This window comes from Lycorma delicatula, chromosome 1 (genome assembly GCF_047948215.1).
Source record: "Lycorma delicatula isolate Av1 chromosome 1, ASM4794821v1, whole genome shotgun sequence".
NCBI lineage: Eukaryota > Metazoa > Arthropoda > Insecta > Hemiptera > Fulgoridae > Lycorma > Lycorma delicatula.
Window position 1 is genome coordinate 246151555 of NC_134455.1, and position 26746 is coordinate 246178300.

Here is a 26746-nt window from a genome sequence, read left to right on the forward strand (position 1 = left end):
GAAGATGCGTGTTAATTAAACACCAGCAACAGTATGATGACCAGAAGACATTATTGAGAAGCCGATAATGTAAAAATCAATCTGGTCCCACTGAGCCTCATCTCCAACAAAGGGAAAGGAAATATTTATTTTTTTGTTTTCGTTTTAATACCTTGAACATACTTATGGACTTATTTTTATGAGAAGAATGATATGATGAGGGAAAAATTGACATATCGTGATAGAACACGAGACCAGCTGATTTAGAAGCCGTTATGCCAATTAAGAACCTAGAAAAATGACGGCTGGTCAGCCTTTTTTTAGTAACTCTCTCTTTACTACCTAAAGGAGAGGATCTGATTAAAAACTCTTGAGTGGATCTATATAAATCAATATAAAGATCGACATTCAATAGATTTATCATACCGCTCCATAGTACAGCCAGTACGCATGCAACTAATAACATGACTTAGAATTTTTATTCGTAAAATACTTTAATTGCGTTTTAGGACATTACTAAATTCTCCAAAGTGAATTCACCTATCGTTAGGTTGTTCTAAATCTCAACTTCTTATACCAGGCTGATATTACTGTTCCTCTAAGTAGGCTGATATTACTTGTAAATCTATTTATTTTGAACTTTAGTGGATTGGTTTTAAGAATTTCTGTGTATCTGATCATCTGTGTAATTAATCAACATGACGCTTAAACTATCCTTAAGTAATTCCGTAACTTTCACCTGACGTTTACGAATTGTTTGTACTCCTTAAAGTAAACAATTTCAGATATAGAATTAAATTTTTTGCTTTAAAAAAGTAAAACAATTTTATTTTATACTGTTTATTTTATACCTATATATTGTTTTAATTGATAAGGTGTTTCAAATAGTACCTTCCATAAGTAATATAAACCAGTTCCAGAAAATTTAAATTAGTAAATCCAAAATTATCCATATGTTTTTGGATAGTTATTTCTTAATTTGTGTGATCTAAAACAAATATTTGCCGAGCGATCTCTCTTGTTGTTAAAGACATATGATTATGACGAACTTAATGTATTAAAATCATCATGAAAATTATCGGCCACCCTTGTATAAAGAAGAAGCCATAAATCTTAGTTGCGAAGAAGCTAAGAAGATTGCTACAAGCCTTGCCCGTTATAAGTGTTGCAAATAGGCAGTAAACGGGACGGAAACATAAGTGATTATGTGTAATTTATATAATCTTTCATTCTTTTTTTCTTTTCCTAAATGGACAAATAAATAATTGAGTTTTAGCATTAAGGAAACTATCAGAGTATAAAAATATCAGTACCCATCATTTTATACTTGCTCTCGTCAGTTTTCTCTTCGCAAAGATATCGGAAGGGGGCAGAATATGGCAACAGTATTAAAATTCTGTTGCATTTACGGTGTAAACTTTTATACGAAAAATATATTACCATTGTACCGTATTATTAATTAAAATAAAATTCCTAAATGAGGGTTCGGAAATTTTTGTATCACTCAGTACTTACAAAATTATAATAAATACAACAAACCTGTAATTTACCATTAAATATGAGAATTGGACTAAACATACTGTCACGAATAGCTAGAAAAACAATTTATAATTGTATTTTCTATGATTTAATGTACTTTTTTTAGTTTTATTGAATTTTAAACTAAATCTATGAATTAACTTTACATAATTGATTATATTTTTGTCTCAGATACAACTGCAATGGGAAAAATTTAATCTTTTACGTCCGAATGACTGTGAAGCAAACTTTATTGACATCTTTCCAGAAAGAACAGATCTTCCTTCAAGAATGAACAATTTTTGGTGAGCAAAAAAAATTTCGAATTAGTTATTTAATATTTTTATTTTATTTAAATTTTTTCTAGACAGTAATAACACTTTGGTTATATTTGTAATTGCTTCTTTAATTTTTCAAGTGATTCCTTCTTTAGCGATTCGTAATGTAATTATAATTACATTATATTTTATAATCATTTCATTGATAATTTGCTATATAATATAATGAAGGGGGCTTCACGCTTTTATTATTTGTGATATAAAATATAAAGGAATTTTGTTAATATATTCGTTCAATACGCATTATTATAATTAAATATAGCTGAGAGATGTAATAAATGTTTACATTAAAGAACATTCACTACCGAGAATATAAAACAGATTTGTAGATTTTCATTATCAATTTAAAATGCTATTTGAATTTAATCAAAGAGCTTATTATAAAAATTTATTCTTGAATTAATATGAAAGTGAAGTATTCTTGAGTTAATATAAAAGTGAGGTTATTTTCCTTTTATTAGCGCGCCTTTAAATATACTTGTATTGGAAAATTTTTCCAAACAATTTTTCTTTAATTCAGTAATTTCCAAAAGTGAAATTTCGATACTTTTTCTAATTTTTTCATTAGTTTAAAAGCGTGTTTTTAATTTATTTTTATTTATTATTTTTAGTTTCACTTAGACTAAAAAAAAATTACTGTCACAATTAGATAGTATATTATTATAAAACTTCTCGGACACAATTTCAGGAAAATGTGTTAATTTATCACTTTTAAACAAATTGTATAAATAATTACATAACTCTACTCAATTGTACACAATCGTGGATGAACTTCTTCTGAAATATAATGATGCAGCAAAATGAATAACCGATTCAAACACACAGTGCATAAATCTAAGAGCAATTATTTACTGATACTAGTTGACAGCTTTCAATATATAACCCATCTTCATATTATAGGTTATTCATTTTCTTGCGTAGCAGAAAGCACTGCAGACTGACAAACTGCGTCGAAGTCTTTCGCATGTATGCGCGGTTGTTTGAATTTCCGTTATTTGCAAACAAACTTTCTATGAAATTAATTTTTTTATTTAATCTTTTTTTATCACAATGCGTTGTCATCGACAACAAACATGGTGCAAAATTTTATCCTTCTATCTCATCTGTGTCTCATCTGTGTCGCCGTGTGACACAGTGAACAGAAGAAGTTAAATAAAAGCGTACAAAAAATAAGGAGAGATTACATGAAGAAAAATCTACAACAGCAAATAAGTTTCAGTAGTTAGAAAAATATTTTATTAAAAGTGATTTATCACAGTAATCATGGAAAATATAAAATCAGGTATACTATTTATACTTTTTTTATAAAATTATAGACTAACTTTACCGAAAAATTAGTTTATAATTTCATAAAAATATTCTTGTAAATTATTATCCAGTAACATTTTATTTAACTCCAAAAAAAATAATAATAACCTATTTTTTGTTTTTATCAGGGAAATGTCAGGTACAGTTATCTAACATAACTTGTCATCTAAACATAGCTTAAACAATTTCAAAACGTTACATAGGTATCACTTTGTCAGTAATACTGTCATTAAACTTCCTAATCCCCTCCCTTACCTTATGACTGATTTAGCGGTACTAAAATTAAAGCTATTTAGTGATCTATAATAACTGATAAACTGCTGTACCAATTCCTTTGAGTAGAAGTATTATGGAATTTTTTACTAACAGCTGACAAAGATATTATATGAAGTACAATTGTAGTTTATACTTATTAAAATTTATCTAAAAATTTAAAATAACGCAATACATTTGAAGCATTATTGTAAATAATTGCGTGTACTTAAAATTTTTAGGTTAAGGCATTAAATTGTATAAAAATAAACTTAATAACCTGCACAATCTATATACAAATATTCCCAAAAGAATGTCAATAAATTTCAAAATGACAAAAGCTATGTATACATATAAGACTCATTTTCTTTATTCCATGGATTTATGTCTGTAATTACATTTAAAATTACATATATACAATTACATTATACATTTAAATTACTCATACTTTATTTTACAGCAATGAAAATTCCGTTCAGTATAATAACTCTGGGAAACGTTATAAAGATCTGGAATATTGTAAATTATAAAAGAAGTGATAAAAGAGATGTTTACTAAATTATATATTGATACCATGTTGTAGCATGTTATCAGTATATTATTTAGTTAACATTGTTTAAATTTACTTTACGTAAATAGAACTTCGAAATAATACAGATTTAATACTAAATGTCAACCATATATCCTTGTTTTTTCTCAGATTTCTCAAAAGAGTCCATTGCATTAAATTATGCGGGAAATTTTATTTAATTTGCTTGTTTTATATGTTTATGGTCAAGATCAATTTAAATCGCTTTGATTGAAAAAATATTTTTTTTCTTCTAAATACGCACGCATAAAAGTAAAGGGAATCTAAAAATAATCGATTACATATTTTACACTTCTTTTTCTTTGCAATAATGAAATTCATTTAGGAACTTACCCCCAAAAAAAAACAATGCCATTGCCGACTTAGGACTGGCTACTGTCAGTTTATGGTTCGTATAAACTTCTTTTTGTCTTTTAGCAAACATTTGTCATCCAATGTCAATCGATTGCACACTGATTTTAGAAATTTCATCAATATTTTTAGTAATATATTTTAAGACTGATCTACATTAGTATAAACTAAGTTCCCTTAACTACTCTATGTCGGTATAAATGTGTATTTTCTTTCATGAAAATACACTTTTATTCGCTAAGGTTAATAAAAAATGGCTTATACACAGGTAATAAAATATACAGAAAGTTAAACATCCCGGAATTAATTATTTATTCTTCTTTCGTTTACAGAACCTATTATACCTGATGACTCGACTGCAAAAGTTTTGTCTTGCAAATTAAGCTTTATTTTATTTTAGCGCCTAGAACAAATCGACCCTCAAACATCAAAAGGAAATAGAAATTTAAAATGTAAATCGGCGTATCTCAGGAATGTTAATGATAGTAATATAAGAATAAATCGTTATATTGAAGTAAAAAATTAGCATGAAATTCAAAGAAGTCAAGAGGCAAGATATTTTCAGTTACGCTACTAGTTGAGGATCAGATAGGTTTGAATTAAAAATTTACACAACTTTTAATGAAACCAACTTTTTCTCTTTGTGGTAAAAAAAATTCTTCGATGAATTTCAAATAAAATATGCAAACAAGGAGAGATAGGCAGAGAAAATATTACCTTAACTAACCTTCAGTAATTATTTTTCGGCTTAAGTCATTCAGGAGCTTATCTCCACAGTTATCTATTAACGATTGTATTAATACTTTGAAACTTTATTCCTCCCAGCCATTCCCTTCTACTAAATTCGACATCTGGTAGAAATCTCGTAACTAAATCGTTATAGCAAGCATGCACCCAATCATTATTGTTCAGCTTGTTTTTCTGGACTTGATATTCAGTTTAATAGAAGGTCTCTTGCCTGGATTATAATACAGAATTATAGAAAATAATACAGAGTGATAACCTACTTCCAGTTTAAAATAAATCATAACATTTATCACATGTAAGAAAAGAAAATGCAGGAAAGAAAGCTACATTTCCGTCTAATCCTTTGGTAATCTCCGACAAATTAATCTTCTTAGGTATAAATATGACATAGCCATAAATCTGACACGATTTATAGCAATAATTAATTGTTAAGACTTTTGACATAAGAGATATAAACTCTTATATCAAGTAAGAGTTAAAGCTCTTATGCTCTCTTAAATTCTTATTATCTTTGATAATAAGAGTTTAAGCTCTTAAACTCTTTATTATCCTATCCCTTGAGTTTAACACTGACACTTATATGTTTGAGGTATTTGGAGGTATGTTGTCCTTCACATATTTGTTGATTGTTTAATTTATTTCAGTATGAGTTATTTTTTTGACAGGGGTGTTTTTTATCTTTCAACGCTTTTAAAGTCCGTTTAAAAAACGTCACATGGAACATTTAACATCATATATATCATTTTACTCTTATTTACAATGTACACATGTTTGCTTATTATCTTGATCATCTCATAATATTTAAAATAGCTTCTTAGGTGTAATCTATCTGATTAATATTAATAAGCATTTTAAACCTACTCGAACTACTTATTAAAAAGATGATAAATATCAATTTAGTTTTATTGATGGAACTCTGATTATTAAAATATATTCATATAGACTAGTTCTGTCAACAAAGTCATAACATTAAGGGTTAAATTTCTTCTAATATCCATTAAAATATCAAAATGTATAATTACAATAATAATTAAGGTATTTCAAATGTCAATAAGTTCCTTTTGAATGTTTTACTTTTTTGCCTATTTAAATACTTTATTTATTTGCTATTAATTTGTTTCACACAGTGGATCCATTGCTGAGCTTGTCCAAAGTCCAGGAAATATACTACACATCCGGTTCCTAGCAGAAGCTAAAGCAGTTAATTCTACCTTCAGCGCACTTTTCACAGCATTTAGAGAGAGACAAGCCGGTAAGTGTATTATAGAATTCGTAAGATCTAAATTATGCTTAATAATAATATTGTAGTAATAATAAACATATATACAGTCACCACCAAATAATGGCGAGCATGGAGTAGCGGCGATTACAACCCAACGTAAAAACATGTTCCTCGCTCTTAGTAATCCTTCTTACCTATTTTGAAATGAAATACAGTCGGCTAATTCTGTATGTACATTGTAATGATGAATGACAAAATATTATCTATTACTAATTACATGGTAAATGTATGGGTTATTACTCTACTTTAATTATTTACTGGAAAATTAATTATCCGTTTAATTCCTCAGCTAAAACGCTCTCCCCGCTGTCATCACTACCTTCAATGTAATTGTCGCTATTATCGCTGTCACTACATAAAGATATAATGAAAGATTCTGTCAGAGAATCTATTAAGGATTCTTGGCTGCAATATTCACCTTTGATTTTTTTAACCTTTTCGTAGTAAGGTTTCCAATGTTCGGTCGCTCATTGAATTCATTTTATCTTCACACAGTTTCTGCACCTCTGACATCTTAAACGTTATGTTGTATCCCCGAACATGTCGTTTTACTTCTGACCATTCCATCTCGATTGGATTTAAATCAGGATGGTAATGTGGAAGCCGCAGAACTTAATCCCCATTTCTTTCCAACAATTCGTCAAATTGGTATCGTTTTCTGTTATTTTTGTTCAACTTAATTAGTTCATACAATTGTGGTTTAAACATTTGAGACATTTTGTTTACATTCTGGTTTAAAATGGAATATGATATTTGTGTAGTCAAATAGTCATGTATTCTCTGAAACAATACCTAACGGTGGTCCCGGAGGTTAAGGAGAAAATAAAACAGTCATGTCTTGTTTCTTGCTTGATGACACTGAATTTTTTTTCAGAAAGGGTGATATGATACGGAGCATTGTCAATAACTACTCAGGTGGAAGGTTAGGAACTAATTTTTCTTCCCCCATTTCAAATAATTTTTAGTATTCATACTGTCATGGTAATCGCCACTTTTATTTTGTTGTCCAAGTTAAATTACGTTTGAAAAAAAGGCCATTTCACCTTCTACGTGAATCATAATAAAACGTTTACCTTTATTTATTGGTAAATAAAGTCCTGCACCGCTGTCGTCAGCCCATGATTTTGCCGTTGAATGTCTAAATCATCTAAAAACACGATCAGTTGATTACATTTTCTAAAATCTCTGATTGCATGCAAATATGAAATCCTTTTCTGCCTAATATGTTTTTCAACTAAAATTTCCTTTCGTTTTCTGTTTTGCACCACTTAAAACTTACTTCTTTCAAAATTCTTCTTAAACTACTTTCACTGCCGTTAGAATTAATTTTAATTTTCAATTCTTTATAGAGTTTGTTAACTGTTGGCAGCTTCACTATCTCTGAGTGAAATTCATTCACAATTCACCCAACCACACCTTTATCAAAATCATCTAATCCGGTAACTGGTTTAGAACGTTTCTTTTTCTTTTTCGGGGTGATGAACAAACATTCTAGCCAATTTTTATTTTCTTAGGCTTTGAATATGAGTCCTGGAAATGCTACAGGCAGCTGCAGTTCTATTATTACACTTCTGTATAGCAATTAAATGCGTGTAATCTTTTAATTTTCCTACAGATAAAGATTCTTTTTCATGAAATCATACATATTGTTTACAATTTCGCACGCCTAACTTCGAATTTATTTACCTTTCACAACAAACTTAAATTCAGTTAAACTATTCGCACGTGAATTACTTTAAAAAGTTTAAACCGTAACTAAGATAAAAAAGTTTTACAAAATATCGTATCTTATACTAAATTGACTGTGTTACAGAATACAAGACACACGCCAAAAGAACCGTACCGAGAGGTAGAATTGAACTTTAAATACATGGGAAAGCAAAAGAGAAACAAAAATAAAATAAAATAATTGTTTTGTATTTCAAACATAATGTCACTTTCTTAACACTGTAAACACATAAAAATACATTGCTACGTAAACAACAGTTGCATCATGTTTATGCTATTAAGAGATATTAGTCATGAAGTGCCAAGTATAAATTAGCATCTACTTACGCAAATCGAATACTGAGAAAGCTAAGTTTCCGAGTTTAATTAAGTATGGCTGTCTTTCATCCGCTTCAGTCTGAAATTGATGGAGCGACTGGTACAAAATGTTTACTTATATAGTTTTAAAGATTTTATTTTGCATAAAATTTATTTTAACGTGTAAAATGAAATTTGTTATATGTTGTATAAACGTACAGTTTTAATTAAATAAGTTAAACTTGTTTTTGACTATATTTCATGATTGTATCTTTCGCATAATATCTTTTTAATATAGTAAATAAAGTGTGATTAAAAATAATTAACAAAAGTGAAACATTTTGGTTGCAAATGTAAAGGTTGTTGCATTTACGTGATTTTACTACTTTCATATTTTGTTATTCTAATTTATATTAAAATTTGTTCTTCTTTTAGATACAGAATTTAATTATAATCTGTTCTCATGTAAGCTGAGTAAGCTGATTAATTGTGTTAATAATAAGAGTACAAATTACTAAAAGTTACGCACCCAACCTCATTAATGATTTAACAGGTAAAAACACAACTTGGAAAGCACACACATACACGTACGCGCGCAAAAGACGTTAAAAATTATAATAAAAATTGCATAAAATCAAGAAATTTGTACACTAAATCAATTACACTACAAATTACGTTTGTCTCTATTTTCTAATAAATTTAGTGCTAAATAACTGAATGATGGCGATGGATGGACTAATTAATAGTAACAGCTCTATAAGAATAGCTCGATACATTTACAGTTTATAAATTATTTTATTAATTAAAATAAAATAATACTAAAATCATTAGATTTTATCAACTTTAAGCGGAATTCCACATAACTCAATAGAGTAGTAAAATCCCTTTCAGCAGGGTATATGCTGAGAAAGTTTGCGTGGTCACGTCGGCCCGCGTTCTCAATTTTTTTTACGTAGATAAGTTGTAGATTTTTAATGTGGTTAATTTTAACTAAGATGGAAAGCATCGTTGAGAATTGCAATTTTTAATACTCATTTTCCGCCCATTGAAGTAAATAAAAGATTTATTTTACTATGGATTTTTTCCACCAGTAATAATTGATGACAATTACAATACTGTCACTCACACATCTACAATAGACTGTTTTTCCTAACTGAAGTCTTGAAGTTGCTTTCACAATCTGGATATAAATAAAATATATTTATTAATATATAAAAAAACAATTTCCGTGTAAAACTGGGTAAAGGGTTTTTTTCTATAAATCAACATTTAATTTTGGTTCCTATAGTAATAATAATAATTGAAAAAAAGAATTGTAATTACATCGCAAACCTAAAGAATCCTTTCCAGTTCTTTTAAGTAATATTTTTTTTTTAGTTCAAACGTAATATATTTTTTTTTATCACTGATACTTTATTCCAAATGGTTGTTGAGAAATGAAAGTACAGCAAATAAAAACTTTCCGACGCATAAATAAAATTGTAGTAGCCTTTATCTGTGACTTAGAAATAATAAATCAAGAATGGAGTGTTTTATATTCAAGTTTAGTAACAAATGCAAATAACATCCTCAGCTTCTCATTAATTGCATTTTTTTTAAATTTTCATTATCTTCTTTGTAATTTTTACGAAGATACTGGTTATTTAATGTCTATTTAGTATAAATTATGAAATTACTTTGGTAAAAAATAATACATTTCACGTAAAAATGAAATGTATTATTTTTGTTTTTTCGGTTCTCTTTTTTGTGTATTATGATTATTCTTTCAAAGATGTGGGTGCTTTTTAATTAGCTGTAACTGTATTTAATAAACAACCCTTTACATTTTTGCTCTCATTAAAAATGAATAACCGTAATTACCTGATCTAAAAACTGCCTTCTTCTTTCAAACCGATTTATTATTCCCCGAGGAAAAATGCACGTAAATCATAAATTAACGTATACGACCGCAGGCGAGGTGGTAGGATTAGGACAAAACGCGTGCAAATAAATATACAATTTTGTTATAAATTTAGAATGTTAAAACTATAAATCTCTCAGATTTTAGTATATAATTTAGATTTTATATTTTCTATAATTAAATAGATTGATAAATAATATTTGTATTAAATTTTTTTTTCAACTTTTTTATAATTAGGTAATTTGATACAGAAATGGTCAGCATATTTGTTTACTCAGCTAGTATTGGTTTAAATTTCTCTGAATGTCACCTCTCTAACTCACTAACTCACCTTATTAAATATTGAAACTCACTAAATCGTCTCTAACTCACCTTATTGTAATATTGTTGTAAATATACATATCCGAAATCAAGCGGAAATAAATTTTATTGAGCAGTTATTGCTAACTACTGCTTAATATCACGAAACTTATCAATTAGATGTTGCGTTAACTGTGTATTGATACTTAATTACAGGTGAGCCGTGAAAGGCCGATTACATATAGTGTTTTTTCTTGTGCTAATATTTAGGTACATTCGGTAACAATGGATTCTTATTTCTGTAACGTTAGATATTTATATAAAGTGATGGACAGGGTAAATTTGAGACTAAGCATTCTCAAAAATTTTATTGATAATAAATCTATGGAAGAGTTTTTTTTTGGTTTTGCAGACTTCACTAAGGCCTTCCGACTTGGTTTCGCTTCACTTGTTTTGGAATAAATTCTGAAATTATGAGTCAGTTTAAAAATAAAATTTGAAGTAATTCTACACTAACGAGCAAATCCGTATTCTAAAAGACATAGGTTCAACGGAATCCAATATCGTTGCCTCTGTTAAGCTGGGTGAGACAAACAATCTTACTCTGACGTCATTTGCAGATGCTCTTGTCATATTTACTAATTCATTAATTTATTTAAGAGAAACACTAAAACTATAATAGTAAATTTATCGACAAAACATTTCATCAAATTAAACAAAGTCTTAATAAACTTTAAAAACCATTATTTTTGACTGCCCTAAAACTTGGGTTTATACTCGTAATTACCAAGATGAAATTATATGTAAATGATTATTAAATACTTGTACCGCTTCAAGCCTTGAATAATTTTAATATTTTCCCAAACTAGTCCTAAGTTCTTCGTCCAAATAGAGCAAAATATTACTCCCATTAAAATAATATATATATATATATATATATGATGTCTAATGTATGTGCTCTAAACATTCTTTTGATTCAAGATCCTAGCATTTTAAGAAGAGCAAAGCTTAATGCGTAATATAGTAATTAAGCTCATTTTATTAACTATAGATCAATGGACGTAGGTGAATACTTAATTGTAACTTCAACGAATTATTATATTGACAATAAGCACTTTTGGGAAACTTTTAAAGCCTATTTAGATTATAGGTGTAATATAAAGAAATAAAAGAGTGATCTCACAATAGAGCCTTTGTAGGACAAACTGAAAAACGAAGATTTAAATGTTCTAAATTTACGTTTGTTTTAGAAAATGTTTGTTCACCTTGTAATTGTTTGTATGAATAATTGACCCCTTTTTCATTGCATGATCTGGAGATGTAATAGATCCTACTTTCTATCTAAATATCTTTCATCCTCTTCAATTTCTAAGGTAAACTTATTTGAGCAGCTGTTAACGATAAGAACTAAAGATCGAGTAAATGCAGTATCAAGTTTTGTAAGGGATCAGTTAACACGTTTTGTTGTTAAAGAGTTGTTTGTAACCACTTAGGTTAATTTCTGAGATTGTAATGTTTTTTATTTTATTTTTTTATAAAATTGTCTACTTATTTTTTATTACGATATAAGTTTGTTTTTGATCATTAATAACTTAAGGTATGTATTTAATAAATTAATAAGCTTTATCAATTAGATTTTGCGTTAACTGTGTATTGATACTTAATTACAGGTGAGCCGTGAAAGGTCGATTACAAATAATGTTTTTTCTTGTGCTAACATTTAGGTACATTCGGTAACAATGGATTCTTATTTCTGTAACGTTATTTATTTATATAAAGAGATAGACGGAGTAAATTTGCTTTACTAACTTTTGAACTGCATTTAAGTTAATATCTTGAATAATAAGCTTTAAAATAAAATTTTGACGTTGATTAACTCATAACTAAAAAGATATTACTAGTCTGAAACAATATTAAGAAAAAAAGAAAATAATGAAATAACAACGCTGTAAGGTACCTTACACGAGTAAGAGTTATCACGTAGTTTCTACTTGTTAAACATCAATTTGCTAAAATCACTGTATAGTAACAATAATTGACTTATGTAAAGACGACGATAGAAGGTACTAAATTATTGTTAATAGTTACCAACACCTCATCCAATTTTGAGTCTCTTTAATAAGTTCAACTGAGACGTTGGAAGATTTTTCAGGGTGATAAATTATTTTTGAGAAGTTAAATAGATAATAATAGGTTTCTCTTTAAATTTCGTAACTGATTTTACTGCACTCTAATTAAACAAAATGATAACCTCTTAAATAAATCTTTAAAAACTTTTGAAATCTTTTGTTTGATTTTTATTAAAACTTAAATTTGCTTTACTGAAAGTTGAAATGAAAGCTTGTAACCGGCCTAATTCGAATATTTATCGTATTCAATAAAAAAAAATAAATATAACACTGACTCGAAGGATATTGGCGATTAATAAATACGTAACTAATTAAAAATACCCTTTTAAAATTCTCCATCGTAAAAATTTATGACAGTTATAAACTAATCAGAAAATAGCTTTCTAAAAATTAGGAATCTAGAAAAAGTTTCCGGTAAATAATCGAAGAGCTGAAATATTTCCCAATTAGATTTTCTTTAAGTAGAGTAATTATGAATTGATTATGATATTTGCTCTGAACCAAGAAAATTTTTAAATCATTTTTTAATCAAGTTTTTAACATACACGAAATATTTAGAAAATTGATCTTTCCGACAACTTTCTGCAAATCTATGAGAAATATATTCTATTTCCATACATGCTATTTAATTAATTTAATTTATATAAATTATTATTAGACCGTTAAGAAATCCAAGTGTACCGTATTAGCATATCCTTTCTGAACTGAAAGCAATGAAAGCAAACTGAAAGCATTAAAAAATGAACTATAAAAATGTATTCGATAAAGAAAGGGGACTCTCATCTTTTATTTTCCATACGATTTGCCAGTGATTAACTAATTCTCTAAGCGTTTTCATTACCTTAAACGTGTCCATCTATCCAAGATTTATTTTTAGCCATAGATCACATTGTGCATATCTATGTCGTTTCTATCTACCGCTAGCCTAAATTGAGATATCATTGAGCCGATCTAATAGTACAGTTACCACTACTTTTATTGATCTTTGAAAATAGTTTTAGGAATAAAATACCCAGGAAACACCTTCATTATCAGGTGATCTATATTGCTAAAACCGACAATCTCCTATTTTAAACTGTCATTTTCAAGTAAGTATTTTAAAACGCGAATGGTAAATATCATTCAGGAAGATGTAGTTGTAAGTTTTCCGTAGGTGAAATTTAGAAAATATAAATGAATATTAATGTTTAATTTAATTTATAAAAATCGATTTATCTGTTCTTGAGATATCAACGAGTGAAATATTTTTTCCAGCTAGCACTACTCTGTAATGCTGCGCATATTATAACTTGCTAAGATGCGTTTTGTTATTAATAGTTAAATCATTTTGAACCGTTTCATTTTACTTGAGTAAAGTTTTTTATTCCAATCTGTGCCCATCATTTCGATTTTTTTATCTGATTTATATGTTTATAAGATAAATTAACGTCATAATTTGTAGGAACAAAATTTTCCAAATGGCCTTATTTCAATTAGATACAATAATTTACATTTGAAATCATAAATCAAGATTGAAATCATAGAAATGTCTGATTATTATTTTTGGGCCGCTTCCTCACGATGAAAAAAAATTTATCATTTATTCTTTCTGGATATTTATTCAAAAAAGAAAGACGGAACAAAAAATGAAACTCTCTCGGCTTCTGGTAAATTTTTTTTTTATTAATTTATATACTCGAATGCATTTTAACAAAAATATTCAACGGACGAAAATAACACATGTAATACAAAAGGTTACAAGGAATTTTTTTTTTTAATTTAAAACTGTGAACCTCCTCTAAATAGGTGTATTAGTGATTTACTAGACTGCATTACAGCAAAAAATTCAAATGCTGGCATTTAAAACAAATATAATTATAAACAACTTTCACAGAAAATTTTTTTTGAAACTTCAGTCGGAGTGTATTTCTGCGGAGAAGAAATACACTCCTCCAGCTATTTCTTATGAAAACATATCTTGTATTTTTACTTATGAAAAATACAAGATATCCCTGAAATTTATGAAGACATTTAAACTTAGTCTTCTAATAACTGAATGGCGTAAAAAGTCAAGAAAATAGAAATGATCGTTTTGTTGTTTTTCTAATATATATTATGAATGTAATATAAACTCCTGTATAAAAGATTGTATTATTTTTTGCCTCCTTTTTATTATTACTTTTAGAATCTCCTAAAGACTTATATTTTTGAGAGAAAAGTAATCTAAATCGGGATATTTTTTTAAAGTAAATCTTTGAAATTATATTAATAAGTAGTTGAACTGTATGGTAGTATTAATTAAATTGTATTTTAAAACTTAGGAATCCACTTCATACTATGAGTATTAAGATGACTTGATAAATCGTGATCTTATTATTCAACTCAACATGGTTTAAATTTGTAGTATAATAGGTATTACGTAAATTAATTCGTTTGTGAATCATTTTACACAAAGAAACCCCGTTTTGTATTTATTGATTTATCAGAATAAAAGACAAATTGAGAAATTTTATAAGCATTTCAATTTTCATATTCTATTATTCTACAGTTAATCTCGCTATTATAACAAAAGTACAGTAACTGATATTTCTTAAATTTAAAAAATAAATCCTAAAGATAAGAACAGTTTGTGAACAAGCAAAATCGATATACAGATTCCCATTTTGTCTCTTAAATAATAATTATTACATCTAAAGGGAATTGTAAAAGTAAACATGAATAAAAAAACAACAGATAAAAAGTAACATTAAATTTACTATGGAAAAAACCATTACGAATTTTCAGGATACAAAAGTGGGCTATCAGAGCTATGTTCGGTGCCGGTAAAAACGATTCACATAGATAGATATATATACAGTAGACAAAAAATTTTAACATGCGTTTATATTAACGTGCAGAGTTTAAAAGTTAATCTTTTTTCCCAATAATATAAACATATTCATGAATCACACCAGATAATAGAAGACAATTTAGGATAATATAGCATAACCCTTCGACAAATAATAAAGAAACGAACGTATTACAGTTCAGTTTTTAGTTTTACTTACCTTTTTCTTTTTTACTCAGAGCTAGGGAAACTTTATATAGGCACCATGTGGTCGTCACGAACCCCATGGTAGTGTGGGATTCTTCCTTGCCAGGCTGGCAACTAAAATTCCGACCACAACACAGGATACCGAGAGAGAGCACCCGCAAGTGTCTTCTCTCCCGCCACAACCCCATTGCTGGTCCAAAGCCTCGAACCCATCGGGATCATGCGGACTTTTCTTTCATTTAACTTCGACCTTGTGACCAGGAATTTGCCCCCATAGGGGAGAGAAAGGGAAATATTCATCCCTATACTTCCGCAAATTTTTTTTGAATAATCTTAACCAACATCTTGGACATCTTGCTCACCATCGTCATTCGGTCTCCAGCAGTCTCTGGGATAAACAGACCGAATTTTCTCATGCATGCTTCCCTATGCTCCAGGAACCGATCACACATTAACACCCTGTGTTCTGCGGTATCCTTCTTCCCGTAATTATCACATTTCACCCGTGGCCGGTAAGGAACTGAGTCAATTCGTACCCGGTTTTCACGTATTTTCGGCACAACCATCTCTGAAGGTCGGCGATCAGTCTGTAAGTCTATCTGCCTTTCGTACACTGATCTCACTTCTCCTAAGATCTGCGAACAAGCGGTGCATTTGCATCCGTCTTACCCGCACCCTTGTACATCTCATCCCTCTTTCGAATGAGGAGATCCAGGGGCGCAAGTCTGACCACTACACCGGCGGCATCGTCTGAGATAGTCCTATATCCGGAGACATCATTGTGAACCCGGCTAAGAATTACAAGTGCTCCCCTCCTTTCCAGCGTGACGACCCAGACTGGTGCTCCGTACAAAACTTTCAAGAGTATCACCTGTGCAAGATCCTCCACGTAGATGTGTGGGAACCTGCGTTATTGGTCATTATCCGACCGTTTTTTCAGCTTTGTCTGACACTCTCACTAAATGTCTGGAACGTGGCATTCTTATCTATCCAAAACCTGAGGTTCTTACAATACAGTTGTAGGATGGACCACCGTGGTACCAACCCTAAACGAAATCACTAGCAACATCAGCAAAAAAAGTAAATCTTAAATAGTATTGAAGTTATTTATGATGATGAATAAATTAGTAATATAAGGAAATCATACACTAGCAAGATCTGCAAAAAAACATAAATCTTAAGTATTGAAGTACAAACTGTAGCCGATTACAGTTTCTGTATGTTGTGTATAAAAATCAACTAATTGTAACGCTACTTTTATTTAAAAAATTCTGATTAAAGGAAAATATTAATGACGGGTAGTTAATTATTAAAAAGAAACACATATTGCAGAGAAGATTTAAACTTAAACATTAGAGAATAACACATTTTTATTCAAGATAGCAACCGACATGAATGTTATCCGATTTTTACTTTATTAGAGTAAGAAAATTCGCCTTTTAGTCCTAAAATTTTTTATAAAAAAAGGATGTTTTCATATAATTTTTTTCCGTCCCAATTTAATAGCTTAGATTGTGTCACAGTTGTGTAGTTACCATACATATATTGTAACAAATAGTGACTGGATTGGAACAAATAACTGAAATTTCTTTCAGTTATTCCAGCGCTATTTGGTAATGCATTCAATCTACAAACCGTGGTTGTTTATTATGTATTTATAAATAATAAATTAATATAAATATATATACATATTTTTATATACACATATATTTTTTGAAAATATTTTGCAAAATAGGTTACCTCAAATTCGGTCGACTTTTGATTTCTTAATTAAATGTTTTATTTAATGAGAGAAAATAATAGAACTATTAAAAAATTTTTTTTTGTCATTAAAACATGTAACGAAAAACATGGTATATATATCCTAGGGAAATAATAACTCCAACTGTGCTTTAAAAGAAGGAATTAGTAGTAGGACTCGTAAAATTAAAAAGCTTATAGACTAATAACGGATGTTTACCATTTTGTTTTGTCTTCAATCAGTTGATGGTTTGATGCAGCTGTCCAAGATTCCCTATCTAGTGCCAGTCGTTTCATTTCAGTATACCCCTTACATCCTACATTCCTAACAATTTTTTTTACATATTCCAAACGTAACAATTTTTCCCATGTACATGTCCCTTTATTATTAAAGCGACTACTCCAGGATGCCTTAATATGTGGCCTATATGTCTGTCCCTTCTTTTAACTATATTTTTCCAATTGCTTCTTTCTTCATCAATTTGCCTCAACACCTCTTCATTTGTCTCTTTATCCACCAATCTGATTTTTAACATTCTCCTATAGCACCACATTTCAAAAGTTTCTAATCTTTTCTTCTCAGGTACTCCGATCGTCCAAGTTTCACATCCATATAAAGCTACAGTCCAAACATATACTTTCAAAAATGTTTTCCTAACGTTTAAATTAACTTTTAATGTATGCAAATTATATTTTTTACTGAAAGCTCGTTTCGCCTGTTCTATTTGGGATTTTGTATCGCTCCTACTTCGTCCATCTTTAATAAATCAACTTCCCTAATAACAATATTCTTCTACCTCTGCAATATTTTCTCTTCCTGTTTTATATTCAGTGGTCCATCTACATTATTTCTAGTACATTTCCTTACTTTCGTTTTGTTCTTGTTTATTTTCATGCGGTAGTTCTTACGTAAGACTTCAACATGTCAGTCACTGTTTTTTTCTAAATCTATTTTACTCTCAGTAAGAATTACTATATCATCGACTAATCGTAACGTCTTTGTCTTTTCACCTTGCACTGTTATTCCGGATCTAACAACTTACTGTATTAATAAAAGCAGATTTCTGAATCCAGATTATATTAATGCTATAATAATCGTAATTAAAATTACTGGTAGAGCAATGAGAGTACAGAGTAATGAAATTCTAGATTTTCTGAATTTAGTTTTTTGGGGTTTTTTTTAAATTAATATCTAGTTAATTTAATTTATTTTACTCTAGGCTATAGTAAATATTAAAAACATATTAAGGTTTCGTAAAGTAACTGTTTTATACTGCTGCTTTGATTTAATAATACCAGTTCAACACAGCTAAACTGGAAATATTGGTTCAGTTTATTTATTAATGCCCCAGAGATACTTACTGAACGTACGAATATATGAATTATTACAAAATAACTTGCAATATTAAATTGAGAATAATATTTTTTATTTGAGAATTTTTAATTGTGCTAAAAATCATTCTGTTATATGAGACTACCCCATTTGCCACCCAGATTTTCTCACTTAGATCGGTGCTCCTAAGCGGTTTCCTTAAATTATACCTATCTAAGCGCATCCGTTCGGTAAACACTGAGGTTGAAATTATAATAAATAGCTGTATTTGTTTTTCATTTTCAGAGGAATTTAGATATCGCAATTAATTGGATATGACACATCATCATCGGAATTTAGCTATTTTGTAACTATACATATCCCTGGCTCAAGTCCACTTAAAGCCGCAATTACTTTAAACTGCTGGATTTAAATTTATTTTTTAAACGTAGTTGAGGCTGTAGCGTTTGGTTATCTGAAGACATATCACAGGAATGACAGGATCTGGATTCGACATGACAATGCTAAATTGTCATGGCTGAAAGTGTTTAACCGTTATTACTACCTCCTTTGTAGCAGTAATATATAATTTCTAATAAAAAAAATATAAATATTCTTAATTCACCATTTGTAAACAATAAGAATTCAGAATTAATCACAAATCTAAAATCACTGACACCTCTCAGAGCTGAGCTTATGCTTAGTTGCGGTGAAAAAAGAAGAAAAAACTCAAGTGTTAGTTAGTAAGCGTAATTATTATTCTTTACATTATTATATTTCAATTAAGAATATAAATTAATAAACCGATTAAAAATTGCAGCGTAAAGTAGATGAAAGATAAATAAGTATTTTGGCAAACTTGAATTGTTATAAGATTTTCACTGCTGAAATCACGAAAATAAATCCTGAAAAATTTATAGGAGCGAATTAAACCTGCATCATTTTTAAAATAAAATCTAAAATTATTTTTAATTTATTTTTAGTTATAAATGGATCATTCAAAAATCCATCGTACAGTATTTAGAATATAGGCGTAAAATATCGTTTAAAATTCGTCAAATAGCACAATTTTATTCGAACACGATCAGAATAAAAAATCTATATCTGTATATAGCATAGTTTGTTGTGCGTGTATGGGTGTTTGGGTGAGTAGATGTGTGAGTAAATTTTATAGATTCCATGCTTATCTGTTTTCAGGAATTACGTATACACTATACCTTATTAATGTCAAGGTGGTAAGGGTCAGAAGGGATTAAAGACAAAAAAAGGGTAGTATTTTTACATACTCGGCTACATCCTGCCTTACAGTTGTAAACTAGGGTTTGTGTGTTAGTTCAATTCCTCTTAGCGATATTGTTTTCCCTGCTACTCAACGAAACTCAATTCGTCCTTAATTTACGGAATCTTTTTTGTGCACTTCCCAAAATTACGAACCCGAATTCAAATAAAATACCTGAGGCAATTTTATACGAATTATTTTAAACCTTTGAAATAAATCATAACCTTAGCGCTATTTAGATTTAATAATTCAGAATTAAATTTCATAAAACAGTGAAAAAAGATTGATCGCTGGTTTTTCTTATCGCAAAAAAAATATAACGATCACTGTTTTTTCATTATTTTTATTACCTACGTTTGTAATCTGTTCACTTTTATTTAATATTCCATTATTTGTTATTCGCAAGAAACGTTTACAAAATGTAATTTTAATATTTTAAATGCAAAACGAATTTATGTTTTCTCTACATATATGTAAAAATATCCCCACAATCTTAGAGATCAAATATCGACTACCATCTGTAAGTTTGATTCACAAATACTCCATGTATTTTACTATCAGTCAATCGATAATACTAGTTTATTCGATAATACTTATACAGAGTAATTTAGTTGGGAAAAAGTATCGAATTTTAGTACCTAAAATATTCATATAGTTTCAATTACTTATGGACTTAGGTTAACAGTTTAAAGAGTATCAGAGCATATTCTAGGGAATATTCTATATTTTTTTATGTAAATCAGCTAATTTTGATTCTCTTAATAGAGAATGGCTCTTAATAGAGAATATTTTTGTAATAACTTTCGTTTTTGCCCTTCCTACAAGAATTTGGGGCAAAATAACTCTATTCCAGTAATGTAGGTTTAAAACCAGCCAAGTGAATTGGTTTTTCCTTTGCAGTTTCTCCTTTAATAGATTTTGGAGTAAACTCAAGGTTACCTCCCATCGAGCTGAATTCAGCTCGATGGGAGGGAAACAGATTTTGTAAACTAAATCTTCTAACCCAATTTTATGCTAACGAAATTTTTTCAGATAGAAAAAAATTTTTAGAAAACTTTTAGCAACAGATTGGTGATGGCGTAGTCTATATTTAAAAAGGGTGAGTGAACTTAATATTTAATAGCTTTTGTCTTTATATATATATTTGTTTTCTGATCTCGGCAGTAGCCGAGATCTGGATGTGTGAACGGGGAAATGCAATTACCGCTACCGGCTTGCCAGACCTGACGAAGCTGTAGAGGTAGTGCAATGTAAGTGTAAATGTTATGGTAAACATGTAGTCTAGAACAGACTCAGGTCGCAAACTACTGACACGTGTGGGTAATTGAAACCCAACCACCAAACAACACCGGTATTCACAGTCAAGCATTTAAATCCATATATAAGCAAGTGCCTTTACAAGGATAAGAACCCCAACCCTTCGAAAATCAACTGATTTTGCTATGTCTTTATATATATATATATATATATATATATATATAATAAGTGTGTGTGTGTGTGTGTGCTCATTTGTGTATTTCTGGAATGAGAGAACGTGTACTTAACTCATTTACTTGTTTAGTGAGTTTGAGTTATGTGAAGTTCTTACGGAGATATTATCTGTAGCATTTCTCATTCATTACAATGGTTGTAATGTTTGTAGATGTTTACTTAATGTTCTTATAGTATAACTAATTTGTAATCCTGCTGAACTGTTAATTAATGTCGAAACTTTATAACTGATTCATTATCATTTTTATTTTCGTTCCAGTGTTTTTGCCTTAGATTCAAATTAGACACTTGGTAAATAGATTTTTTATGAAGCAAGATGTGATAAATAGTAAACATCAATATGAATCAAAATAAGGTGTTTTTAATTTAATTAGGTAATTATCTCAAGTTAAATAAAAAAATGTTGGAATTAAAGTGACCAAAACTTTCCACAAAATCTTACATCTAAATGGTGAAGTGAAGCAACAACAAAGAAGTTTATAATTTACATATTTCGTTATTAGGAAGAACATTATATTATTAATTCTATTATTCTTTTTTATGATTAATGAAATATGAGAATATTAAAGATATATAATGTTGAGTATACTAACTTACGCGTTTATCTAATATTGCATCAAAATATATTCCTGTATTATATTGTTGAATATTACAATGTTGTGGAATGTTATTAAGTAAAACGGGAGGATCAATTCCTAGACAGAGAGAGAAGGTTGTTGATTTTATTGAGGTTTAATCTGTTTTTCCGATTACTAAGTAAAATAAACATTTGTTTATGTGATGTACATGTTTATAATTACGTGAATACCAAATATCAAAATGAGATTCCGACCTATAAAGGATGGTTGTATCATCAATACACGTATGATTATGTAATATAGTCTGTTCGGTAGGAAGAATATAGGCAGTGTAAATGTGATTCAAAAGGGTTAATAAATCGAAATCAGGCTTTCAGGTCTACTCCTTTGGAATGGCTGCCAGTATTGAGCCACATACCATCCCCAAATCTGCGCCGTACGAACGCTCTTACAAGAGAGTACAAGAAGATTATGGACAATCGAAACCTACCAATACATGAGGACATTGAGGAAGCCAATTATGATCGCCTTCAATCTAGAAAGCCATCTACCAAAACAGCAATTGCTGTCACAGTGGCAGAATTCAACCTGACTGACGCCTGGCATCAAGAATGGACCACAAAGCGGAATAACCAAAATTCCATGTATTATACTTGCCACGTAAGACATGGTCAACGTTAAACAGAATACGAACTCAGCATGGTAGGTGCGCCTATTTTCTGTATAAATGGGGTAAAACACCGACACCCCTTTGCGAGTGTGGTGAAAATCACACTGTTAAACACATCACAGAATTTTGTCCTAGAACGGCTTATGAAGGGCCTCCTGAAGATTTCCTGATGGCGACTCCAGAATCAGTAGCTTATATTAATTTTTTAGATGTTTATTTGTAATTTTTGACTGTAACTGGTATTGTGTCTGGGTGGCATACGCTAAATAAATCGAATCCTGGGAAATTTATGTGATAATAGCAATCGTAAGAAAAGGATTTCCTCGTACTGTAAAAACAGTAAGGAAGAATATAGATTTCAGTATAAGAGAATCGAGAGTAATTTTCAAATTTTAAAGAAAAAAACCATTATTCCATACCCCCCCCCCCCCACCAAAGGCTTGACTTATCTAGAAACACACTGCTCAAATTTCGGTCGAAACCTGAAACACTGCAATCAACTGCCCTATAAAATTGTTTTACACTGAATTGGTGAGTCATAAACCCAAACTGATGAGGATCAGTTCCTCGCATGGGTCATCAACAATTTATCAAAAGAGTTATCTGGTAATTTTTTACCGTGATAGAAGAAGAAAGAGTAAGCTGAGAAGAGCGAGAGCTGGGGCTTGTGCTGATTTATTGTGGGCAATTAAAAGAATTACTCATGGTAAAATTGAAATTTGAACTAAAAGATCTGTAGCTCTGCATCTTATTTTTTTTACATCCTTAGATATTAAATCAAAGCCTGAATATAGTCTAGAAAAAAAATGTTTTTTTTCATTATACTTACGAATTCCTCAGGAGAGAAAAATTTAGATTGAGCGAATATTAATTCAAAGAAATCAGTACATCACCAATTTTATTCTCACATAGCTTCCTGAAAGTGAATAGATTTGAAATACCTGAAATAGATGCTAATTTAAAAATGATTTTAGATGTTTTTTTTGTAAATAGATTTTGTTTTTTCAAATAATACTGTTCTTAACAGTTAGTACGAACCCAAGACCTCACTCTTTAGTCCTTAAAGAAGATGTCTATGTGGTGTATGACTAATCGCCATACACTACTACCTCTTTCAGTAAAGTTTTTAGAATAGTTAGAAATCTTTATTAAATTGAGAGACGGTCCTATTCTGTTAGTAATTTTTTTAATTATACTTTCATACATTTTCCGGTGGTTTATATCGCTGCCACATGTACCTACAACATATTTTTCATGAAGTTAGGAGTTCCTCCACGTTCAATATTTGCGAGTAAGTATCTTATATTAGTATCTTGGTGAGGAAAGTAACAGCTTTCACTAGTTTCTAGTAAAAGCCGAGTTTAGATTGTACTTCTAAAATTGCGTTAAATAAACTTTACTTCTGTGTTAAATAAACGTAAAATTAATTTTTTGTCTTCATCTTTCTAAAGAGATTTCAACCCTTTAGATCAGGAGTTAAGACTCATGAACTGATATATATATATATATATATGTATATATGATATATACATATGTGAAAACTGATAAATAACTGATATATATATATATATATATATATATATATATATATCTGAATTATATAACTGAATTATATATAATATAATAATATATATTATTATATATATAATATAATAATAATATAATATTATATATAATAATATATATAACTGAATTATATATGTAATATACTGAAAGTGGGCAGATTAAAATTGAGTTTATTCCGTAAAACAGAAAAGAATCTACGAAAACAGATATTTTATTTGTATCAGTAATAAGCTGGTGTAGGAAGGGTATCTTTATTTTCAATTAAAGATAAAGGGTTCTTTTTGGGGAGATTAGTCTACTATCCAAAGAAAGTATGTCATTACTGGTAATAAAGCATGATCCTAAAGAACAGAAGATTCGTTGAATAATTGAAAATCAAATATAAGAGGTATGTTTTCAAAGTATAGCGCATTTTGAAAAAAAAAACGAAACTGAAAAATATGAACAGATTATTGATATGACTTCAAGTTTGTGTTCCGCAAAAAAAAATACATTTATTTTCTTCTTTTCTACATAACTGCCTTCAATTTGGACACATTTTCATAGTTTTTTACTGGCTTCTTCATTCCCTCTTCAAGAAATTCTGCCGGGACTAATTTAAACTACTTAGTTGCCATTTTTAAAAATTCAAACCTTTGTGATGCATGCCATTGTTGAAGATGAAGAAAATAGTCGCTGGGAGATGTCAGGGCTATAGGATTACCCAATCTCCTTACTGTCTGATTTGCCGTGTGTGGCCGGGCTTTGTTATGCAAAAACAAAACCATGCGGGTTTACAACCCAAGTTGTTTGTTTCTTTTACAGCTATTCTAAGATTTTTTAACGTTTTGCAATATGTATCGGTAGTCAAAGTAGTTCTGTGATCACCAAATTTGACAGCAAGACAACCTTTTTGTTGTACAAATCAGTAATTATAAGCTTCTTTACCAAACGTTTGAACGTCTTCGGTCTATGAGTTGATTAATACCACCGCATCGACTACTGCTTTGTCTCAACGTTCAGATAAAAAATCCAGGTTTCATTTTCGGAACCATACGATCAAACAATTCATCACTTTCATTTTCTTAACTCCCCAATTCATGAGCTGCAGTGAAACGTTTTTCCTTATGGTGTCGGTTAACAAGTTTGGCACTATTCTAGCACAGAATTTTTTATAGCCCAATTTTCAGTCAAAACTTCGTAAATCAAAGATCGTGAAATATCAAAGACAATTTTGAACACAATTATGAACCGTGTCACAAATGTGGGACGGTGAAGTGCTGGTTTTCTTCTTTTTTTCTTCAACTTTTTCAATCAAATCATTCATTATCACCAACGAACTGGCCTCTACGTTCTTCATTATGAACGTTCCTTCCCCCTTCTCAAAATGAACGGCACCACCATCTTGCTTTAGCATTATTCATATTACTTATCCCGTAAAGTCGCAAATTTGCCTGTAAATTTCACCGGCAGAATTGTTTTTCGCCATCAAAATCTGATAACTCCTCTGGGGATCATGAATTATACGATTCCTTATTAAAGGATGAATATAAGCAACTAACAACAAAATAATGAAATTATTGTTTCTAACAGTTGACTATTGCCTGAAATCACAAAACTACGCAAGCGCCATCTGTTTACAGATGGGATTCAAAATTTACCTTACTTTATAAACACCCTTATAGAACTGCATGGACAGGTGCAAATTGCTTTGCTGATTAACTACCGTTTTTCTAAAACTTATAAAAAAATCCGAGGTTAACATAATAAGAGAAACTGACTTCCTAATTTACCAGTGAGGCACCACATTCCACATCATCAGGATAATAAAATCAGAAAATGCTGCAATTCGGTCAGTGTACGCGTTAGGTAAGTTGGTTTTATGATTTTATGGGTTTTTTTAATATAATCACCATATTCATCCTGCAGTTTTTTAAGTGAATTTGGTGGTCTGTTACGAGTCATTATAATCAATAAACCTAAATTTAAAATGCCAATATAGTCAGGCTTCAGTATTTTAACGATCATGAAAACAATACGTACATAAAAAACTTCAAAAGTAAACGAACAAAAAATTATAATGGACACAAAAAAATTTTAAATACAAATCTATATATATATAAAAATGTTAAATTCGTTTGTGTACGCTTCAAAAACTCAAAATGTTCTGCACCGATTGAGCTCAAATTTTAGCACGATATATAACCCGCATCAAACATTGTTTTCATTTATTTTTAATAAATCTATCTATCTATTTTTTAATAAATAAGAGGCTAATAAATCAGATTTAAATGTAAACAAAGGAAAACCAATCAGATCAATGCAAGATGGCCGCTGTCAAACAAAACGACCAATTACAAAGAGCGCGTGTGGCCGTTGCCAATGTAAACAAAATCACAA

At 29.7% G+C, this 26746-nt stretch overlaps 1 protein-coding gene across 2 annotated transcripts in view; it reads left to right on the top strand.

The window, feature by feature from the left end:
- Neto (Neuropilin and tolloid-like) overlaps window positions 1-26746 on the top strand; it is a 763546-nt gene that overhangs the window by 630870 nt on the left and 105930 nt on the right. For both annotated transcript variants that reach the window (XM_075375170.1, XM_075375179.1), the window contains 2 exons: window positions 1690-1802; window positions 6210-6334. In XM_075375170.1, the coding sequence (XP_075231285.1) occupies window positions 1690-1802; window positions 6210-6334 (238 nt within the window). The remainder of the gene's footprint in view (window positions 1-1689; window positions 1803-6209; window positions 6335-26746) is intronic.